This window comes from Felis catus, chromosome C1 (genome assembly GCF_018350175.1).
Source record: "Felis catus isolate Fca126 chromosome C1, F.catus_Fca126_mat1.0, whole genome shotgun sequence".
Taxonomy (NCBI): Eukaryota; Metazoa; Chordata; class Mammalia; order Carnivora; family Felidae; genus Felis; species Felis catus.
The window spans coordinates 125,153,019-125,173,028 of record NC_058375.1 but is presented as its reverse complement, the minus strand read 5'-3'; the positions used below and the strand labels follow the sequence as shown (position 1 = coordinate 125,173,028).

The 20,010-nt window shown below is 46.8% G+C and overlaps 1 protein-coding gene across 14 annotated transcripts in view; it reads right to left on the bottom strand.

Annotated features, from left to right (window-relative positions):
- Positions 1 to 19,721, bottom strand: part of LOC105260851 (protein shisa-9-like) — a 68,257-nt gene extending 48,536 nt beyond the window's left edge. For 2 of the 14 annotated variants that reach the window (XR_006583132.1, XR_006583133.1), the window contains exons 1-3: positions 18,893 to 19,718; positions 7,646 to 7,828; positions 6,612 to 6,738 (exon numbers count right to left, since the gene is read on the bottom strand). Coding sequence is in view for 4 of the 14 variants with exons in the window: in XM_045033700.1 (XP_044889635.1) it covers positions 6,621 to 6,738; positions 18,893 to 19,452 (678 nt within the window). In the remaining 10 variants the exon portion in view is untranslated. The other 12 variants (XR_006583131.1, XR_006583129.1, XR_006583128.1 and 9 more) reach the window with 10 other exon arrangements.
- Positions 19,722 to 20,010: the final 289 nt, after the last annotated feature.

Here is a 20,010-nt window from a genome sequence, read left to right as displayed (position 1 = left end):
TGTTAATATATTTAATCCTCCCAAACAGTCTTGTATTTTGCTCCTTTTATAGAATGGGAAACTGAGGTTCAGAAAATGAAATTAATTTTCCCAAGATTACATACCCAATAGGTGACAGAGCAGATACCCAGTTATATCTACCTCCCAAGTCCATATGCCCCACTGCCTCGCTGCACAATCTCAAAGACATACTGGACATATTTAGTGGGCATCAACCACATGTGAGAGACCCTTCCATAACACTGAATAGTTCAAGAGAAAAACAGAACTTTTGATTTAAAAGCATACAAAAGTGACTCAAGCCATTGCACTGAACCTACAAATGTGTTTGGTAATCCACTACAGATCCAACCCCTAACTCTTACTAACGTCATCACTTACTGACCCATGTGCCAAAACCATAATAGTCATAGATCTTCAGGTGGAACAATTTTAGTCTGCCCGAATGGGGAAAAGAATGCTCACATTTCAGAAACAAGAGTGTTGGTAGCTATGGCCTCGTTCAAAAGAGAGCCTCACAAGAGTTGGAATTGGCCATGTTCCCTCAAAAGTCAAAATCCTAAGGGTCCTGCTAACGGGTTCCACTGGCTAGAGATTCATTCACCCGTGTAGGTGTTCGTTCATTCAACAAACACCTATTGAACACTGCGTCATTTCACTGGAGATACAGGGGTGAATAAAACAAACACAACCCCTGCCCCCTCCCCAACAAAGCTTAAATCAGCAATCTCCACCCCACTTCTCAAGCGTGGCCTTCTTGGAGAACCAGCTCCACCACAGCCATGAAAGAGGCTGAGATACTCTCCACCCGACTCAACTGACTGAACCAGGGTCAGACAGCTGATCCAGAGGAAGCCAGACCACTGGCTGGTCAAAAGCTCATCATATTTTCTCTCTCTGCAGAATATGAACTAAAAGACACAGCAGTTAAGTGCATTAAAGACAAAACTGATGCTTTACTCACTCCACCTACTAAAGTCCTGAAGGTAGCCCTGATTCCTACCCTTCCTGAGCCTGGATATTCACCAGAAGATACCCCATGTGTATCCAATAAAGTTCAGGCTATGTAGTCAGACAGACCTGGGGACAAATCCTTGTTCCGCTATTAACTATGACACCGTGGACAAGTTTTTTCGCTATTAATTTTATTGTGGATATCTTCAAATACACACAAAGATAGAATGGACTCCCATGTATTTGGCCACCAAATAATAATAATAAAAATATTTGTTAGTAGTAGTATGCAATGATATTTCCCCCCTTCTGTTGCACCTGCCCCCACAATTTTATATTTTCCTGGCAATTTTTAAAGTAAATCTCAGTCATCATGTTAAGTGAGTTCCTTAGTTTCTATGAATCTGTTTTCTCCTCCATGAGACAGGAATAATGATACCCCTTCCATAGTCTTTTTCATTCACTGGACAGAAATGGATGGGGCTGCTGCCATGAGCCAGCCCGGTTCCCACAGTATGGGATGCCACTCTGACAATACAAAGTATGTGCTCTCATGAAGTTTACATTGTAGTGGAAGAGGCATAAATAAGGAGGAAGACAATTTCAGAAAGAACAAAAGTCATGAAGAAAATCATGGGGGAAAGAGGAACAGTAGATAACTTGGGGGCCCAAGGGAGACAAGGAAGTCCTCTCCAATGAGGCAGCTTTGTGCATACGATGTAAAAGGGTAGAGGCCTGGGAGCAGGGTTCTGTAGGCAGGGAGCACAGCAAGTGCAAAGATCCTTGGGGCAGGGATGAGCAAGGCTGTTTGAGGGTTGTTTTCAGTACAAAATGAGCTAATGCGTCCAGAGCTTTAACACAATGCCTGGCATACAGCAAGTGCTCAATAAATGTTAGTTCCTGTTCCTCCTAAAGAAGGACTCATCACAAGACCTACACTGGAATGTGTTTTGGAAATAGCTCTTTCCTACAATGCCAATGGATCTTTTGGTTCACTTCACATATCCTTCAACCACTTCAACTCCTAGGGGGGAAGACTTCCCCCTTCTGCAAACACCTGTACCCAAAGGAGAGGTCACGTAGTATAGTGGTTAAAACATAGACCTTGGGGTCTGACTGGCCTGGTTTAAATCCCAGCTCCACCATTTAGTAGCTGTATGAACTTTGGATAAGTCATTTAACCTCTCTGAGCTCCAGTTTCCCCACCTTTATGATGGTGGAAATAACAGTACCAACCTAATAAGGTTTTGAACATTCAATGTGGAGGGAGGGGTTAGAATACTGCTTATATAAGTTACTGTTAATATTTCACTATCTTACATATTTTTTTTACTCTTATACACCTCCCCTGATTAGGAAATTCCCCCAATTTTTAAAAGATATTTGGCAATATCCCTGCCAGTGTCTCCAAAAGTCAAGTATAGGACATTTGGGTGTCTTGGTAAATATGGGAAATGAATGGAAATCCATCTGGCCCTAGATATGAGGTGCACAACATCTTCAGAAGCTAAATCATGAATCTGCTTTTCATCTGGTTCTTTGTAAACCCACTGGGAAATGGTTCTGGAGGTGAGCAGGGGAGTGGTCAGGGGAGAGCTGAGGCTGTAACGGGAGCCTGGTCTTTCAGATGGTTTCTGTGTCAGGAAACATCAAGCCAGTATTTATCCTCAGTTTGGTGTGAGATCTCACCTGCTAAGTAACATTGTAACATCAACCCAATTCAAAAGAGGGGTTGCATGTTTAGGTAGAACACTTAGGGGGACTCTGTCCCATGAGCCTATATGAGAGCATAGTCAAACATGAACTGATTCTATTCCAACACTGACCAGGTGAATAATTTTATGTGGATGCTTTTATAGACACTGGGAGACACTTTTTATACCGTGGCCATAAAGGCTCTGTAATTGCCTCTGACTTATTTGGTGTCGTTTTCAGTCTTTACCACATCACTAAGGAAGACCTCATAGCCAAAATTCTACTATCAAGCTGCCTGTACGAAATTCAATGTAGTATGCTGGAGTGGATCCTGGAACAGAAAAGGGACTTAAGAAAGGGAACTAGTGAAATCCAAACACTATCCACAGTTTAGCTAAAAATAATGTACTAATGTTGATGTCTTAGTTTTGACAGGTATACCACAGTAATGAAAGATGTTAACATTAGGGGGAAGTATGGGTGAGGAATATATACAACTCTGGGTATTACCTCTGCAACTTCTCTGTAAATATAAAATTAAAATTATATATATGTTTTAAAAAGTGTGCTGTTAGGGGCGCCTGGGTGGCTCAGTCAGTTGGGCGTCCGACTTCAGCTCAGATGATGATCTTGCAGTCCGTGAGAGTGAACCCCGCGTCGGCCTCTGCGTGGACAGCTCACTGGAGCCTGCTTCAGATTCTGTCTCCCTCTCTCTCTGCCCCTCCTCTACCTCTTTGATAGAGGTCGAGGCCCTTTTGATTATCAGACTAAATATTTTTAGGCAATATCACTGAATGCCTGGAAAGAACATGAACACTATCAGCTGAAGAAAAATTCATCTTCAGATAAAAAGGCAAGTCTTGCATATCACAGGAAAAATCAACCCTAGGAAATTTATAAAGGGAAGTTGACCACATTTCCCCACAATGAAGCTTTCTCCACCCCCCACCCCAATTTGCCTTTACCTTAGTCCTCTACTTCCTTCCTTCCAAATATCCAGATTTCTGCAGACTTTTGATTCTCTTAGCTTGATTAAGGCATAATGGAAAGATCAGAAAGGAGTCTAGCATTAGTATTAAGATGAGAAAAGAGGGGCGCCTGGGTGGCTCAGTCGGTTAAGTGTCTGACTTCAGCTCAGGTTCATGGTTCGTGGGTTTGAGCCCCGCGTCAGGCTCTGTGCTGACAGCTCAGAAACTGCAGCCTGCTTCAAATTCTGTATCTCCCTCTCTCTCTGCCCCTCCCTCGCTCGCACTCTGTCTCTCTCAAAAATAAATACTAAAAAAAAAACGATGAGGAAAGAGAAATAGATGGAGATGAGTACCCTCTGAAAGCTATGTTGAATGGGTCACTGAATAGAGATGAAAATTACATTCAAGTCTGGGTTATCGAAATCCCAGTCAGATCTGATAACTTGAATGTTTAGTGAAGAATACAGCAACAATGGCATGATGTGCCCCCTCTTGGTATATCACAAATGGATGCATCTTTCTTTCCATTTTTGGTAATGGTAAATCTTTGTTGCTCACAGTGTCCAGAGAAGAGTTCAATTCAATAGGTGCAATCTAATTCTGGCACCAAGAGCTGGTCTAACTTCTCACTTGGAATGAATTCCTTCTCTCCTGGTTCTCTATAGGTCAAAATGGGCTCTGGTGACTGCCTGGCCTCTTGAACCCCTAATAATGGACAAACATCAGTCATTTAGGCCTATCCTCTCAATGAACTCCCAAAATCATTCCCTCTTCTGAACATGTAAATTTTCCCTGTGTCTACAATATGTAAATAGCTCTAGTCAATCAATAAAAAGATAAAATCACTCCAAGGAAGGCTATCTTTACTACCAACTACTAAATTAATTGTAAAAATTAAATTGATTAAGGGGCCCCTCAGTAGCTCAATTGGTTAAGCGTCTGACTATTGGTTTCAGTTCAGGTCATGATCTCACAGTTTGTGAGTTCAAGCCCCCCATCAGGCTCTGTACTGATAGTGTGAAGCCTGCTTGGGATTCTCTATCTCTCTCTCTGCCCCTTCCCTGCTCACTCTGTCTCTCTCTCAAAAATAAATAAATTAATTTTAAAAGTTTTTGAATAAAATTAAACTGATTAATGTAAATCGGTGGAAGAGCTATATGCTTCTTATCTTTCCAGATCTTCCCAAAAATTCTAGGAAATAAGAACTGGATTAACCCAGCAGCAGTGTAGGAAACTAACATCGTGTAAGAATGCAGTAAATGTTTGTGTACACTTGGCATTCTCTTCTGTAGTCCACCAGCAATGCTCTGGCATACACCTACCCAGTAGAATATTACAAGACACTTTTTAATTGGTATAAATATCTCTGATTACTGAGACTCAGACATAGACCAAAAGCAAGAATCATAAATAAATCAAGTTAGTCTGTCACAAGAGACTTCTGGATTCCTCAGTGCCTAGACACTCATCTCTGAGCAGTAATTTGTTTTCAGTACAACTTTAAACAGAAGTCCCTTACTTAAACAAGATTCATTAATGTACCTTGCCCTTTGGCCTGATAAAAATGAGTTCAATGAGTTTGTTATTTCCTTTGAGTGTTGACTCAAAAACCATCTTAAAGCTTATAACTTCACATGAGAAACTTGTTAACAGTCTCCCTGGATAGCCACAGACTCCACACCATTTCACCTTTGTCTATTTCACAATCATATTCTCTCATGTGTGACGTCTGGGACCCACATACAGCTAGGTTCTGCTTACTTCCCAGTGACATCTGAAAGGGAATGTGCTCATTTCTATCAGAGCCAGAACAGGACTCAGTGATTGCCATTTGTGAGTTGGTGCAATTTACTGTATCTTTCAGGGCTGTGAGATTTGGTCATAAAACTTCCAATTGCTGACGTATTTTGCTCTAAGATGTGGCCATTCCTCATGCCGTTCTATGGCCCGATTCATAAATAAATAATGCCAAATCACTGAATACAATGAAACTTAGGACATTCTATTTAGTAGCCCATTTCCAAACCATGTAAACATTGACTTGATACTTATGTGGCAACATTTCCAAGGCTATGGAAAATTATCACAGTGCAGAATCGGAGAATCCACATCACCTGTGTCTAATACCGCCTATTTATTCCTCTACCCAGCAAGCATAAAAATTTGCAGCCAAACAGTCCAAAACGATGATTCAGCAAATAAGATACCAATGCAGCTCTTGTAATGGGGCTTCAGCAAAGGCCACCCAGATTATAAAATGTGCCATGTTTTTAAGAACCTCCAGCCACAACTAAATGCATCCTTTAAACTGTCTGGCTTGTGTTATTTTAAATGAAGCCCTCCACATTACTTTAATGTGGGGGTAACCTGAAAACATAATAGCAAGGAATAAGCACCCCAAACCATCATAACCACAACTCAACACCCCACACACAAATGCATGTGTATGTGCATGCGTGCATACTCACACAGAGTAGTTTGGGATTATTTTTATGAAACTCTATTTTTATGAAAAAGTGATCAAATTCTTCTGAACTACTATCTGTTCATTGAAAACAGCATGAAGATCAAAGGTCATAACTGATCCACCTCAGGAAGCAGACAAATAAGCAAATGGACCGTTGGTTAACCGATTTCCCGATCAAGATGAACCAACAAAATGGGTTATTGCCAAATAGATTAACTACGTGAAGTGAAACAACCAAGTAACCCATTGGTTAACTAAGTACCCATGATGAACCAACCAAGAGGGCCATTAGTTACCAGAAGAACCAACCATAAGAAGCCAACCAAATGGATCAATCTTTAACAGAGACACCAACCAAGTGAAATCTGATGATGTCAAACATTCCGGAGAGATGAAAGAAAACTTCTAACTAGTCAACAAACAGAAAAGCTCTTAATGAACCCAAACACACCCCATGAAATCTGGACACGTGACCACTGCCTGGGTCACCAAGTGGGGCTGGAAACGGACTGCACAGCTATACTTACGAAGATTATTTATGGGAGTTCTGGTATCCATGTTTTCATAATGCTGGACTGAACCACAATGTTGAGGTCCCTCTCCATGGGGTCAGTGTTGCAGTGGCCCTGTGGCCTCATGACATCTGCAAGAGCCCTGAAAGGAGAAAGAATTTAAATCTGTTCATTCCAAACACAATGATTGGGACCTGTTGTGTTCTGAGCACTGTGCTTATGAGGACAAGGCCCCTTACTCCACGGAGTTGCATGCTCGTTAGAGGTGGAATGGAGAAAAAGACAGCAGGAAGTTACCAAAGATCACTGCAATTACAGATTACATAAGGACTTCATGCAAAAAAGTCCACACGTTCCTCACAATAGATGTGTAATTAGCAGTATCACCCACCCTGCAGAGCTGTGGAGAAGATTTAATGACAAATATACGTAATGTGTCTGCACCCCATAAACTCAGTCCCCCCCCATAGCTAACGCCCGATACCACACTCCATGTACAGCAATGGCCCACCATTAACCACAAATAACATTCATGGAGTGCTTACCATAAGCGGGGCACCATGCCGATCACATTACAAGCCTTAATTCAACTAAGTAGTTTACAAACACTTTATGAGGTTTATTACTCCTTCTTTGCAGATGAGCAGACCAAGGCTCAGAGAGGTGAATTAACCTGCTCAAAGTCACACAGCCAGTCGTACAGGGCTTTGAACAAGAGTCTGTTTTCACAGCTCTGTACACTGAGTGCACTGGGTTTCCTGTAGTTAGGGAGGATTTGGCATGATCCATCCACACCCCCCCCCCCAGGTTGGTGCCCCTCTTAATCAGTAGCTGGGATGGAGGGCAAGGTTACAACCTGAGTCACCAACTGTGTTTTATCATCATGTTTCATCTCCTTGACATTCATCCAAGGGTCAATATTCTTTTTACTATTATTTGACAAGAAAATAAGTTGAGAAGTGTTAAGTGACTGTATTAGTTTCTCCCAGCTGCTGTAACAAAGTACCCCAAACTAAGTGGCTTCAAACCATGGAAATGCACTGTCTCACAGTTCCGGAGGCCAGAAGTCCAAAACCAAGACGTTAGGGGACTCCTCCCTTCCCTCTTCCTGGCTTCTGGTGGATTTCTGGTGGAAATCTCTGGCATTTGCTAGCTCGCAGCTGTCTCACCCCAGGCTCTTCCTCCATCTTCACCTGATGTGTCTTCTGGAGGCTCTGTCTTCCCATGAAGACCTGCTTTTAAGGACACGAGTCATACTGGGTTAGGGGTGCACTCTCCTCCAGGATAACCTCATCTCAAGTCATTACATCCGCAAAATCCTATTTCTAAACAACGTCACATTCTGAGGACCACTTTCTGAGGATCACTAAAAAAGACCAGGACTTTTAAAAAAATTTTGTTATGGGGCGGGGGTACACAATTCACCCAGAACAGTGACCTTCACAATTAGATGTAACCTTAGTAAAGCAGCTCAGTGTTTGCACAGAGAGCAGAACACAGGTAAGTGTCAAGCATATATCACATCTAAGGTCAGACCTCACCACCCCATTTCTTTCCCTTCACCTATGCTCCACCATGTCTTTACCGAGACAGGATTATCCTTGAACGATATATACTATTGTAGGTATAATTGCATAGTGTGTATCTTTGACACGAGTAGTGTTTTGACCACAAACCTCATTCTGTTTCTTCCTCTTTGCACGACATGAGAGCTAGTCAAAGTTCTAAGTGTGGATCTCCTTTACCCAGTGGTTTCATGGTGAAGTGGAAGAATATCAGCCCTGCTTATCCAGTTCCCCAATTATGGACACCTAGATGGTCACCGCCTCCCTGCCTCTGAACACAACACAGCAATAGGCGTCCTCATCCATGCCTCCTCTTGGACCAGGGAGAGCTTCTCAGGGTATACACTCACAAGTGACACTGCCATGGTTTAGGATACATCCAGATGCTCTTAACAAACCAGAACCCTCTGAGTCCGCATCAAGGGAGACAGAGAAGGAAGGGGAGCTGTCTGAGTGAGGCCACCCTGCCTGCTGCAATTTACCCCCTCAATAGCACCAATTCTCAAATAATGTCTCCCAACCCACGGCAATAGCATCACCTGGGAGCACGTTAAAAAGCAAATTTTCACATCCACCCAGACCTACTGATTCAGAAACTCTGGAGTTAGCTACCTGTGCTTTCAAGTGCACGTTCAAGTCTGAGCCTGTGCTAGGCTCACAGAAGCCCCAAGCTTGGGGACTGAGTGGTTGCTCAGGGGGCAATGAGACAATGGCCCAAAAACCACAGCTGGTGAAAAGTGTCAGATGTGAAATACAGATAACACAGCAAGAGTCCCACAAGAATTAGAGGAGTGTGCCAAGACACAAGAGAATAACAACAGCTCCCAATCATTCATTCATTCACTCAACAAACATTCATTGCCTACTATGTGCCAGGCACTAGTCAAAGCTCTGGGAACACAGCCAGTGTGCAAGATGCACAAGATCGCTGTCTTCCTGGAGCTTGTATTCTAGGGGACAGGATAAAAAAATATATGCATATTAAATAAATTTGAAAAAGTGTAACATGATCAAGCGACACCGGCACATAGCAGCCTTATTTGCAACAGCCCAAAAGTGGAAACAACCCAAATCAGCTAATGAATGGACACACAGAATGTGTGATATGCAGTGGAGTATGATTTGGCCATGATAAGGAAGGAAGCATTGATACCTGCTACAACATGGATGGAACCTGGAAGCTTGAGGCTCCTGCAAAGGACCCAAAAAGCCACAGGGTATGTGATTCTATTTCCATCGAGTGTTCAGAATAGGCTAATCCACAGAGATACAAAGTAGACCAGTGGTGGCCAGGGGCTGGAGATAGGGAGGACTGGGGAGTGGCTCTGGAATGTATACAGACTTTCAACCATGAAAATGTTCTGGAATCAGATAGTAGTGATAGTTGCTCAACTTTGTGAATATGCCAAAAATCAATGAATTGTACACTTTTCTAAAATTCTAAATAAACTGAGAGACAGACACACACACACACAAGGTGATCAGGAAAAGCTTTCCTGAAGAGTTGATATTTGAGCTGAGCCCTGAACGGTAAGAAGGAGTAAGTCATGTAAAGATGATGGAAAGAACCTTCCCGGCAGAGGGAACAGCAAGTACAAAGGCCCTGGGGCAGGAAAGAGTTCAGATATTTGAGATATAAGCCAAAAGGCCAATGAAGCTGGAGGATAGCCAATAAGGAAGGGAGCATTTAAGGTGAGGAAAACCTACCCATTTTATGGAGCTAAAAAACTGTTCAAGTTCACCTGGCACATCAATGCAGGGACTGACATACAAAACTGAGTGTCTCTGAAATCGGAGTTCAGCCTCCTTCCTCACTCTGTGCTGTAAGCAGAGTCTGAAACTCAAGGAGGCTGCAGGAAAGGGAATGTTTGAGGTAAAGCAGGCCCTCCAAACCTGATTTGCCTTTTTCACTTCTAAACAGGTTCTTCATCATGAGTTTCAGGGGGTCCCTGGACCCCTTGGGAGTTGAGTGGAAATTTTGTTTGTGCATTTTTCTCAAGCAAGAAGCCATAGCTTTCACCAGTTTCTCTAAGGAGTCCCCCCCCCTCCCCATAATTCCATGTTATTCAGGCTTTCAAGAGGTTCGCATAGTAAGTTATCAGGACAGCTACCATGAACTTGGTCAGCACTACTATCTGCAGATCCCTTGGGCTTCTCCAGAGTGCTGAAATTCCTGAAAAGCCAAGGATGCTTTTCCCCAAGGCAGCCCTTCCCAGGGCATGCAATGGAGATGAGAGTTCTTAAGAGGCCTCCATATCCTGGAAAAGCAGTCTTCAAAGTAGAGTCCACTCACTCTACAGACCACATAAAATGATTCGGCATAGGGACAGGAAATCTGAGAACTCCTGCGTACGGTCTTTAGTCGTCAAAGTGGGGAATCAATGCAATATATGTATGAATGCTGGCACCCTCACTTGATATGCCTGCGTCAGACAGTGACAATCAGGAAGCTCAGACTAAGAACGATGACTGGCAGTGGCACCATCGGTGGGGTATGTTGCCCATATTACAGCTATGTGCCCCGCTAAAGGAGATATGCAGATTCATTATCTAGGGTTAGTGAGGCTAACCATCACTAAGCAGGCACATGGCTTAAACCACTACCCCCACCCCCTGCCATAACAAAACCACAGACTCAAGAAAATATTGATAGAGGAAGCACAAGAAAACAATTGTGTTGACTCTCCCCATCTCTTGAACAGCTAGCTTGTCACAAGGTTAAAAACAATGATGTTCTATTCAGATCAAAGCAAAGTCAGCCAAGAATAATCAAAACTCTCATGAAAAATATTCAAAATATGGACTGTTTATTAATGCTAAGTTTCATCCTCAACATACATCATGCTTTGACATTAGCTAATGATTGCACGATGTCATCGTGCTTACCAACAAATTTTACAATAATATTTACTGCACCTTCAGCTCAGTTTAAAATTTGTTGTTATGTACGCTTTATAATGTACCTAATAACTGTTCACTGGTACATGCACATACTTATTAGTATAACAGATGTGTATGGATTGGGGTACATACTAAAAAACATGTGAAAATACATGTACAAAAAGCTTCATAAATAACACAGTGGAAATCACCAACTATGTGCTATAAACCAAACAAACTCCCAAGGATTTGCCATCTATTTGTAACACATAGTTTGAGTGCTTCTCAAACGATATGCATTCATGCTACCTAGGGGCCTTGATAAAATGCAGATTCTATTTCAGTAAGTCTGAGGCATGGCATAACATTCTTCTGCTCAAGCTCCCAGGTCATGAAAATGAGGCTGCTCCAAAGGACACACCCTGAATACTAAGTTCCTAAAAGAACTATAATGGTAACTTTTAAGTGTCCACTTCACTGGGCCACAGGGTGCCCAAATATTTGGTCAAAGGTCATTCTGGATGCATCTGAGAATGTGTGTTTGGATGAAATGAACATTGACATTCAACAGACTGAGTAGACTGCCCTCCATCATTCGGGTGGGCCTCGTCTAATCAGTTGAAAGCATGCACAGACCAAAAGGCCGACCCTCTCCTGAGTAAAGGGGAATTTTCCTGTCTGACAGCCTTCAACTGTATATATGTATATATAAATATAGTCCTCTTTCTCTGGGGAACCCTAACTAATACAGGTACCTTACTAAAGAAACTAGAATTTTCCTTGATATCCCTTGTCCCAGTTCAGAACAATTTGGTTCAGACATTGCCATTTGGGCGGTCAAGGATGATTGAATATTGGCAATTTCATAAGGTTCAATTTAGTGTCAATTTCCTTCTATATGTACTTGTGTGTTACTTGTCTTGGGCCATTTGACTGTTAGTTCTTTGAGCGCAGGGAATGTGTCTGTACTGCCACTATTCTCTTCTAGCTCTCAAAACAGTGCTAGGTATGCCATAGGTGCTCCATAAATACCTATTAAATGAATAGGTGAATGGGTGAATGAATGAATGAATGAATGAATAAAAGAGGAGGTACTTTCTTTTGTAAACTGGGATGTCAGAAACCAGAATTCCTCTGTGCCAGATACTGTTCCAGGCACTGAGGATACAACAGAACAGATTTGTGGAGTGTCCCTGCACTCCTCACTGTGGACAGTAATGCAAACAGAGAGATAATCAAGTAGCAAACCAGGAAATTAATAAGTTAATTTTAAACTATCATGTGAAATGAAGCAAGGAACACCAAGCAATGGGCTGGAGGGGGTGGGTGGGGGGCAGTGGTAACTGAGCCTGGGTCATCCGTCAGGGACGACTTCTCGGAGAAGGCGACATTGGAGCGGAGACCTCAATGGCGAGGGAGCCAGCATGTGAGGTCTGATGGAGGAGAATTCAAGCCAAGCCAACACAACAGCTCCAAGGTAGCAATGAGCTTGATATATTTGAGAAACGAAAAGAGAACACAGTGTTCCTTCATTTTCCAATTACGGCGAGCAAATAAAAGACCCCAGCATTCCCAAACAGAGCTCAGAACCTCCTCATCTTGCTTCCAAGGTTCCAGGAGTCCCAAGGTCTAAACCGTGTTCTGACATTTAAACACTTGAATAGGATTCTGGAGCATTTCCTGTTGTACCAGAAGCATCTTTTAAGTCTTTCAAGAAAGCAAGGGTTGTGGGAATGAGGTAACTTTCTGGAGCGGTGGTTATACAGGTACGGGCAAAGCTCCTCAAACCACACTTAAAATGTGTGCCTTTTAATGTATAAAGTATACCCCACTGAAGGTGACTGCTAAAATGCAAGGACTCCATTGCCCAAAGAGAAGTAACCTTCCATGAAAAAGAATATAAAGAGACTACTCCATGGGCAAGGAGATGTGCCTGCAAGGGTTTCTCCAAGCTGGGGAGCTGGTCAAAGCCACAGGGTAACCACAGACATGCAGGAAAAAGGGGAAACAGGAGGAAGAGAGAAAAGGCAAAAGAAGGGAAGACATTTATCCCTTGATGCCACTTCTTTAAAAGGGACTCCAGCTCTTCTGAAGTGTGTTTGAAAAGCACCCACGACACTGTGCTGTGTAATGTGCCACTTGGATTTCTGATTCTGTTTGAAGGTGGGCAAAATAATGGCATGTGTTCCCTACTGGCCCCAAGTGTATGGAGCTTCAAACAGGCATTCCTGCCCCCAAGGTCATTTCTCATCAATGCCTCCTCCAAGGGTGCTGGCCCTGCCAGGGGCAGATGCAGGAAACACTCCTTGTCTTGATCTTACAGTGGCTTCTTGATCTGCCCCCCCCCCCCCCCCGGCACGTGCTGCCATTTGCAGAACTGCAAGCACTTCTAGGTGATCTGAGAGCACAGAAGTCCTGCACATGTCCGCTCAAAGGCCGTGCAGCCTAGTGGTCAAGAACCTGTGCTCTGGCCTCAGACTGTCTGGGTTGGAAGTCTGACTCCTCCACTCCCCAGGGCCTTGTTCATCCTCATGGAAAGCAATCTGTGCCTCTTCAAAGGCACATGTCCTAACGCCTGCCTCACTGGGGCAGAGCCTGAAATTAAATGAGAACTTATACCAAATATCAGGCTGGACAAGAGTTCTTTAATATCACCCAGGCCAACACTTTGCAAGGCATTCAATGTGGCCATACCTGGGTCTTCTCTCCTATTCTGAACCTGTTACCCTCCGCTGCTTATGTCTGAAGGAGTTAGGAGCCTTGACCAATGTCACATAGCTAAAAAGATATAACAGAGTGAGGGCTAGGAACCGAGTTTCAGACTACAACATTTACCCCTCTGGCAGGTAAGGGGTAGAAAATTCCAATAATAAGGGTCATGGCAAAGCGGTAAAATTTGCAGAGCAGTGACCATAAAGAGGTCCTATGCTAAGGGCCTCCTAAGCCCAGTCTCAATGAAACCTTCACACAAGCCTAGGACATAGGGATCGCCGTGGTCTCGTTTTACAAACAAGAAACTAAAAGAGAGGTGAAGTCACTTTCGCAAGGCCACACAACTCTTAAGTGGCCAGGCTGGATGGAATCTCCGGCCATCTGACTTGAGGTCGGCCTGACCGCGTCTCCAGGCACTGCAGGGACCTGCACTAAGTGAACTGGGTGGGGGGTGGAGACAGAGGTGAACCTGAGAGCTTCCTAAGGAGGGAAGTCACCACTGGGTGGCAACCAACAGCTTCCCTGTGAAAATGCACGTCCGGTGTTGTAGGTTCTACCAATTTCTCAAGAGAAGTCAGAAATCGGGATTTCTATGTGAAATCTCCTTGGTTCTAAGTTGGTTTTAAAACACAATATATAACAGACACTGAAGATATTTTACAGCCCAGATGCAGTGAGCCTTGACTGGATCTGAGTTTGGCAGTCCAAGCTCCAGAGGACATTTCTGCATGACCAGGAAAATGTTACCATGATTGGCTATTTGATGGTATTGCAGAGTTTCTGTCCTTCTTCTTGAGTGTGATCCTGGGATTGTGTCATGTGGGAGAATGTCCTTGTTCTTAGGTGATCCACACTGAAGGATTTAGGGATGAAGTGCCATGTCTGTGATTTCTTTTCAAATGTTTCCACCAAGAAACAGAGGAAAAAGAAACGGAGGGAGAAAGGGAGAGAGAAAATGAAAATATAGAGTGTGTTAAAGCAGATATGACAAAATACTAGTAATTGTGTGGTCTAGATCTGTAACTCGCAACTGGGGGTGATTCTACCCCCGGATGACATGTGGCTATGACTGAGGACCTTTTTTTTTTAACTGTCACAGCTGGGTTGTAAGGGGGGTGCTACTGGCGCCTAGTGGGGGGAGTCGAAGCAGGCTGCCAGACACCCTACAACACACAGAACAGCCCCCCACAGCCGAGAATGAGCCAGCCCCAATGGCAGTCGTACCGGGAGTGACAAACCCTGAAGACATTCCTGTCCTTCTTTTAAGTTTTTTCTTTTGTATGTGTAAAATGTTTCACAGTAAGAAAAGAGAGAGAGAAAGAGAAACTAAAAATAAGAATACATAAATAGGGGCGTCTGGGTGGTTCAGTCGGTTGGGCATCCGACCTCCGCCTAGGTCATGATCCCATCATTCCTGGATTCGACCCCTGTGTTGGGCTCTGTGCTGATGGCTCAGAGCCTGGAGCCTGTTTTGGATTCTGTGTCTCCTTCTCTTTCTCTCTGCCCCTCTCCTGCTCATGCTCTGTCTCTCTCTCTCAAAAATAAATAAACATTTAAAAAATTTTTTAAAAAGAATACATAAATAGCAATACCTTGCAGACCAAACAAAACATGTCTGCGTGGATGGGTAACCACAGCTCACCACTGTTTGCAGTCACTTGTTCCAATACATAGTTGCTGGATGTAAGGCTGCTGTGGCTGGTGAATGAGGGTCTCTAAAGTTCTTCAGAAGAAAACCCCCACAGCTCCTGGAATTAGCGACTTTCTCTTGTTTTCAGGTCCCAGTTGGCCCAGAAAGGAGCAGCCGACATGCCTAGGACTCTGGGTCTGAAAACTGACATCACGGAGGTCTCTTCTGGGATACCACAAGTGCGTGGGTCACCAGAAGCAGTTGGTGACGTGGGGGTGCTTTCCGATGAAATGAGAATGAACCCTTCATCTCAGTGACCCACACAGCCCAAGACAAATTAAAAGGCTGTGGCCGAGATGTTAATTTCACCCGGAAGCTCTCAGGTGGCTGAGTATATGCCACCCAGGTACCCCCTGACCTGTGGCTGGGACTTGAAATGATTAACTGCATACACAGTGCAACATGCATTTGGACGGTCCTTGGGGCAGCCCCCAGCACCACAAATACACAAGCAGAAATATGTGCAGAAAACACACAACCAAATGCAAATGAGAGAGTGGCACTGGATTAATGCATCCATCTCCAAGACTGTAAAATAGTCCCAAACTCAAGAACAGTCTTCCTTAAATGTGTAGACCACTTTTGAGGAGCAATTCGAGGAGGCTGTTACATGCGGATTTCTGGGGCTCATCTCAGACCTTTACTGACCCGGAATCTTTCCCTTTCCGGACAGAACACAAGAATGTGTGTTCTAGGAAGCCCCCCACCCCCACCCATTGGTCACCCAAACTGGAAACACAGTTGAAATCAGGGGGCTGGGGACTGCAGTTTTATAACTAACTGTGTGACATTGCAGAAGCCACCCAACCTGAGCCATGATTTTCTTCTATAAGTGGCAACTGACAGCACCTGTCTCCTAAGGCAGTCATGCACACTAAAGGAATGTTTACACACTCACGCATGTGAGTACACACACACACAGACACACACACCTCTAGTGCTGTGCTTCACAAATGTTCCTTCCTTTTCCGTAATAGTAACTGGCTACACACAGGAAAGCCTAGAGAGCTTTACAGAAGTATACAGACTCAGGAACCCTAGAGATTCTGATCTAAATTGCCTAGGGCGGGGCCCCTAGCAACACGTTTTTGTTTTTTTTTTTTTATTTTTTTAAAGCACTCCAGGTGCTAAACAGCAGCTGGGGTCAAAAACCACACCGGGGAAACTGCCAATAAAAACCAACTATCCTTTCTCTTCAAGAGAATGTACTTCACCGCATTCTGGAATTCCCAAACTGTGTCCAGGGAGAGTCTTGTGTCCAGGCAGAGTCTGTTATCAGAGGACTGGGTGCCCCGAGATTCCACCCCCAAGCAGCCCTTTGTGGTCCCTGCAAAAGTGGCTGCAACCCCTGGGGGGATTCTTTTTCTCCAGACAGAGCTTCAAGGTGACAGGACAGGAACATGAGTCCCTCCTGGGCCGTGAGGTCGGCGGTGGAGCGCTGTCTCAACAGGAATACCCAGATCACACAGAGCCTGAAGATCACACATCACCTCCCCGCCCCCGCGACAGGCCAAAGGGAGCCGCCCACCCTTAACTCCACTGAACCTTCCCACCTTTCCTACCCTCCTCCACCCCCCACCCAAACACCCAGGAGGGCTCCTGGAAACGCTGGTTTGCAAGAAAGGCTCAGGGGATATACTTCAGCAGAGGAATTAATACGAATCTGCAAGGGAGCCTACCTATCCCTGGGGGACTCTCTCCCTACCAAGGAGACACCCGTCTGCCGCAGTCCTGCCTTGGTACTCTTCCTTCACCTTAACACAGACCCTGGGAAGCTACAGGGACTGGTGGGGACTGCGGGGAAGTGAAACTGGCCTGTGGGGCTGGCGACAGGGCATGTTGAGGGTGCAGGAGGTGGGCGGGGCCAGCGTGTTACTCTCTCAGTTGGTCAGAGTATCCTGAATCCCCTGAAGCTAACTTTTGTGCGTCAAGACCCCAACATCCACCCACACCTCCCTGCTGACCCAAACCAAGAGGAACTTCCTCACCTCTTGCCCCAAATCCCTCCCCTCTGGGGGGGGGGGGTGGAAATCATCGGATACTCTGCGTATAAGTAGAAAATAATGACTAGTGAGGCGGTAATGTTGCTTCGCCTGTTTTGGGTGGGTCTCTTTCAGATTTTTTAGGCAGGCGCAGGGAGCTGGTGCATTCACACGAGCACACATGGGCCCCCGCCGGAGGTGTGGGGAGGGTGTGTGTCTGTGTGTAGGGAGGGTAGGGGGACACATGGCGACCCCGCTGCCCACACTCGGCCAGATCGAGCTAGCTAGCACCCAGCCATCCACCTGTTCCAAGACCGCCAGTCACTCGCCAACCCCACCCGCCCAGACCTCACGCCAACCCTGGCCTGCGACGCGTCTGGGGGATGCTTCCCTGTGGCTGCGTCCTCTGCCTCCAGAGTTACTGGGTCGTGCGAATCAATTCAGACACTTTTTTTAAAAAGCAAAAGCAGGGGCGCCTGGGTGGCTCAGTTGGTTGAACAACCGACTTGGGCTCAGGTCATGATCTCGCGGTTTTTGAGTTCGAGCCCCGCGTGGGGGCTCTGTGCTGACAGCTCAGAGCCTGGAACCTGCTTCGGATTCTGTGTCTCCCCCTTTCTATGCCCCTCCCCTGCTCATGCTCTGTCTCTGTCTCTCAATAATAAATAAACGTAAAAAAAAAAAAAAAAGCAAAAGGCAAATCGCTCCATTAATCCCCAAATGCCTTCTCCCATCTGCTGCAACTCGCTCCCGCTGGGACTTGCATAATGAATAAAGCAAACTGGAAAGTTGAGGAATCAGGGGGGCTCCCGCCCATGGAGTCTGGGCCAACCCTGCAAGGGGCGAGGTGGAGGCCCTGACCCCCAGCAGGGAGAAGTGGCGCCAGCGGAAAGCAGGGAGGGGTCAGGAAAGACAGGAAGGCAACCAAGGTCCCAATTCCAGGGACCTGGCAGCTCAGGGAGAGAGGCGGCCGCTCCAGGCAAGGCTTTTGTTCTCGCCCTCTCTCTCTCTACCTCCCTCGCCTCTTCTTCACGAGCCTTACGAGTTGCAGGCGGCACACACTCCTTCCCTCCCTTACACAGGCCGCCCTTCCCTTTGGGCCCGCCTGCCCTGTTTACCTAGAACCTAGCAACTGGAATACGAGGGGTCGACCCTTCGCCAAAACCCAAGACTCCGGGGCCGTGGGCTTCCGGGCTGTGTGTGTGTCTCAGATCCGCTTCAATCCTAGGCGGGAGGGGGCGGCGAGAGGGGGAAGGAGGAGGGCAGAGACATACACACACGCGCTCGAGTCCACACCTGTCCGGAGCCCAGCGCCCCCTCTCCGAGCTGGGAGACCAAGTTGGCTTCCTGGGCGACCTCCTCCAGCGGAGATACGGGGGGTGGGGGAAGCGCCATTGCGCAGGCAAAGGTGGAGAGGAAAGAGGAGGGAGAGCGGCGCCTGGAGGGGAGGGGGGAGGGGTTGCAGCCCACCTGGACACTTGCTCCCTTTGCCACCGGTGCGCTTTCTCCAGCCCCCGCTTGGTGAAGATGCCGACAAGCACCATGACGTCCCACCCGCAGATGATGTAAAGGATCAGGGTGGTCTTGTCCTTCGTGGGGTGGTGTGGGGAGTCGTCCTTGCGCGCGGGGCCTTGCGGGTGTTGAGCCACAGCGGAGTGTCGTAGTTGGTGGAGGTGGCTCAGTCGCCCCTTCTTAAATGTACAGCAGAACCGGAAGTCACAAGTCCCGCAGCAGAAGATGAAGTCGCCCGAGTGAACCGCTGGTTCCACTGGCCCATGACATCGAAGTAGCCCCGGTAGAAGTCCGGCGTGGACGCTCTGGTAGGTGGCTCGTCCGAGACCCCCGGGTACTCGCCGGCCTCTCCCGAGGTGGCCCCGGAGCAGTTGCCCTCCCCCCACCTCCACCAGTACTACCACGCCTCCAGCTGCGCCAGCTGCCCGCGCCCCGCTCGCTCCTGCGCCCGGCACACGCGGGCGCACAGCTCGGGGAGGAAGCAGCCGAGGAGAAGCCGTGGGACGCGACGAAATCATGTCTCTCAGCCTGGGCTCGGTCGCTCGGCCGCCGCCAGAGCCGCTGCAGCCGCCTCTTGAGGTGCGGCCGAAGCTGCCGAGGCTGCTGCCGGGGGCTGCGAGCCGCCGCGGGCCGGACAGGCAGGGAGCTGCGCGGGCGGCTCAGCGGTGGGCGGTCACTGCACTGGGCTCAGCCTGCGTTCGCCTCCCGCCCGCCGCGCGCTGCGCGCCGAGGGGGAGGGGCCGGACGGGGAGGAGGAGTGGGGACAAGGGCTGGGTGTGGGTCCGGCGGGCTACGGGGAGAGGCGGGAACAGGCGGGGAGAGGCAGGGAGAGGCGGGGCGGGGTGGGGGGCGGAGAGCAGCGGAGAGTCGATCTGTCAGCGCCTCGCCTAGGCGGGAGGCTCCGGACTAGCCGCCCTGCGCCCGCTCTCAGGATCCCTATCCCTCTCACCTCTCCAGCTCGCCAAGTGCCCTGGAGAGAGCCAAGCAACGCTTGTGGGATGAAGGGAAGGCAGGAGGAAAGGGGGAGGGGGACGAGGGAATGGGGGAAGGGGGTTGAAAGGGCGCGAGCTCCAGAG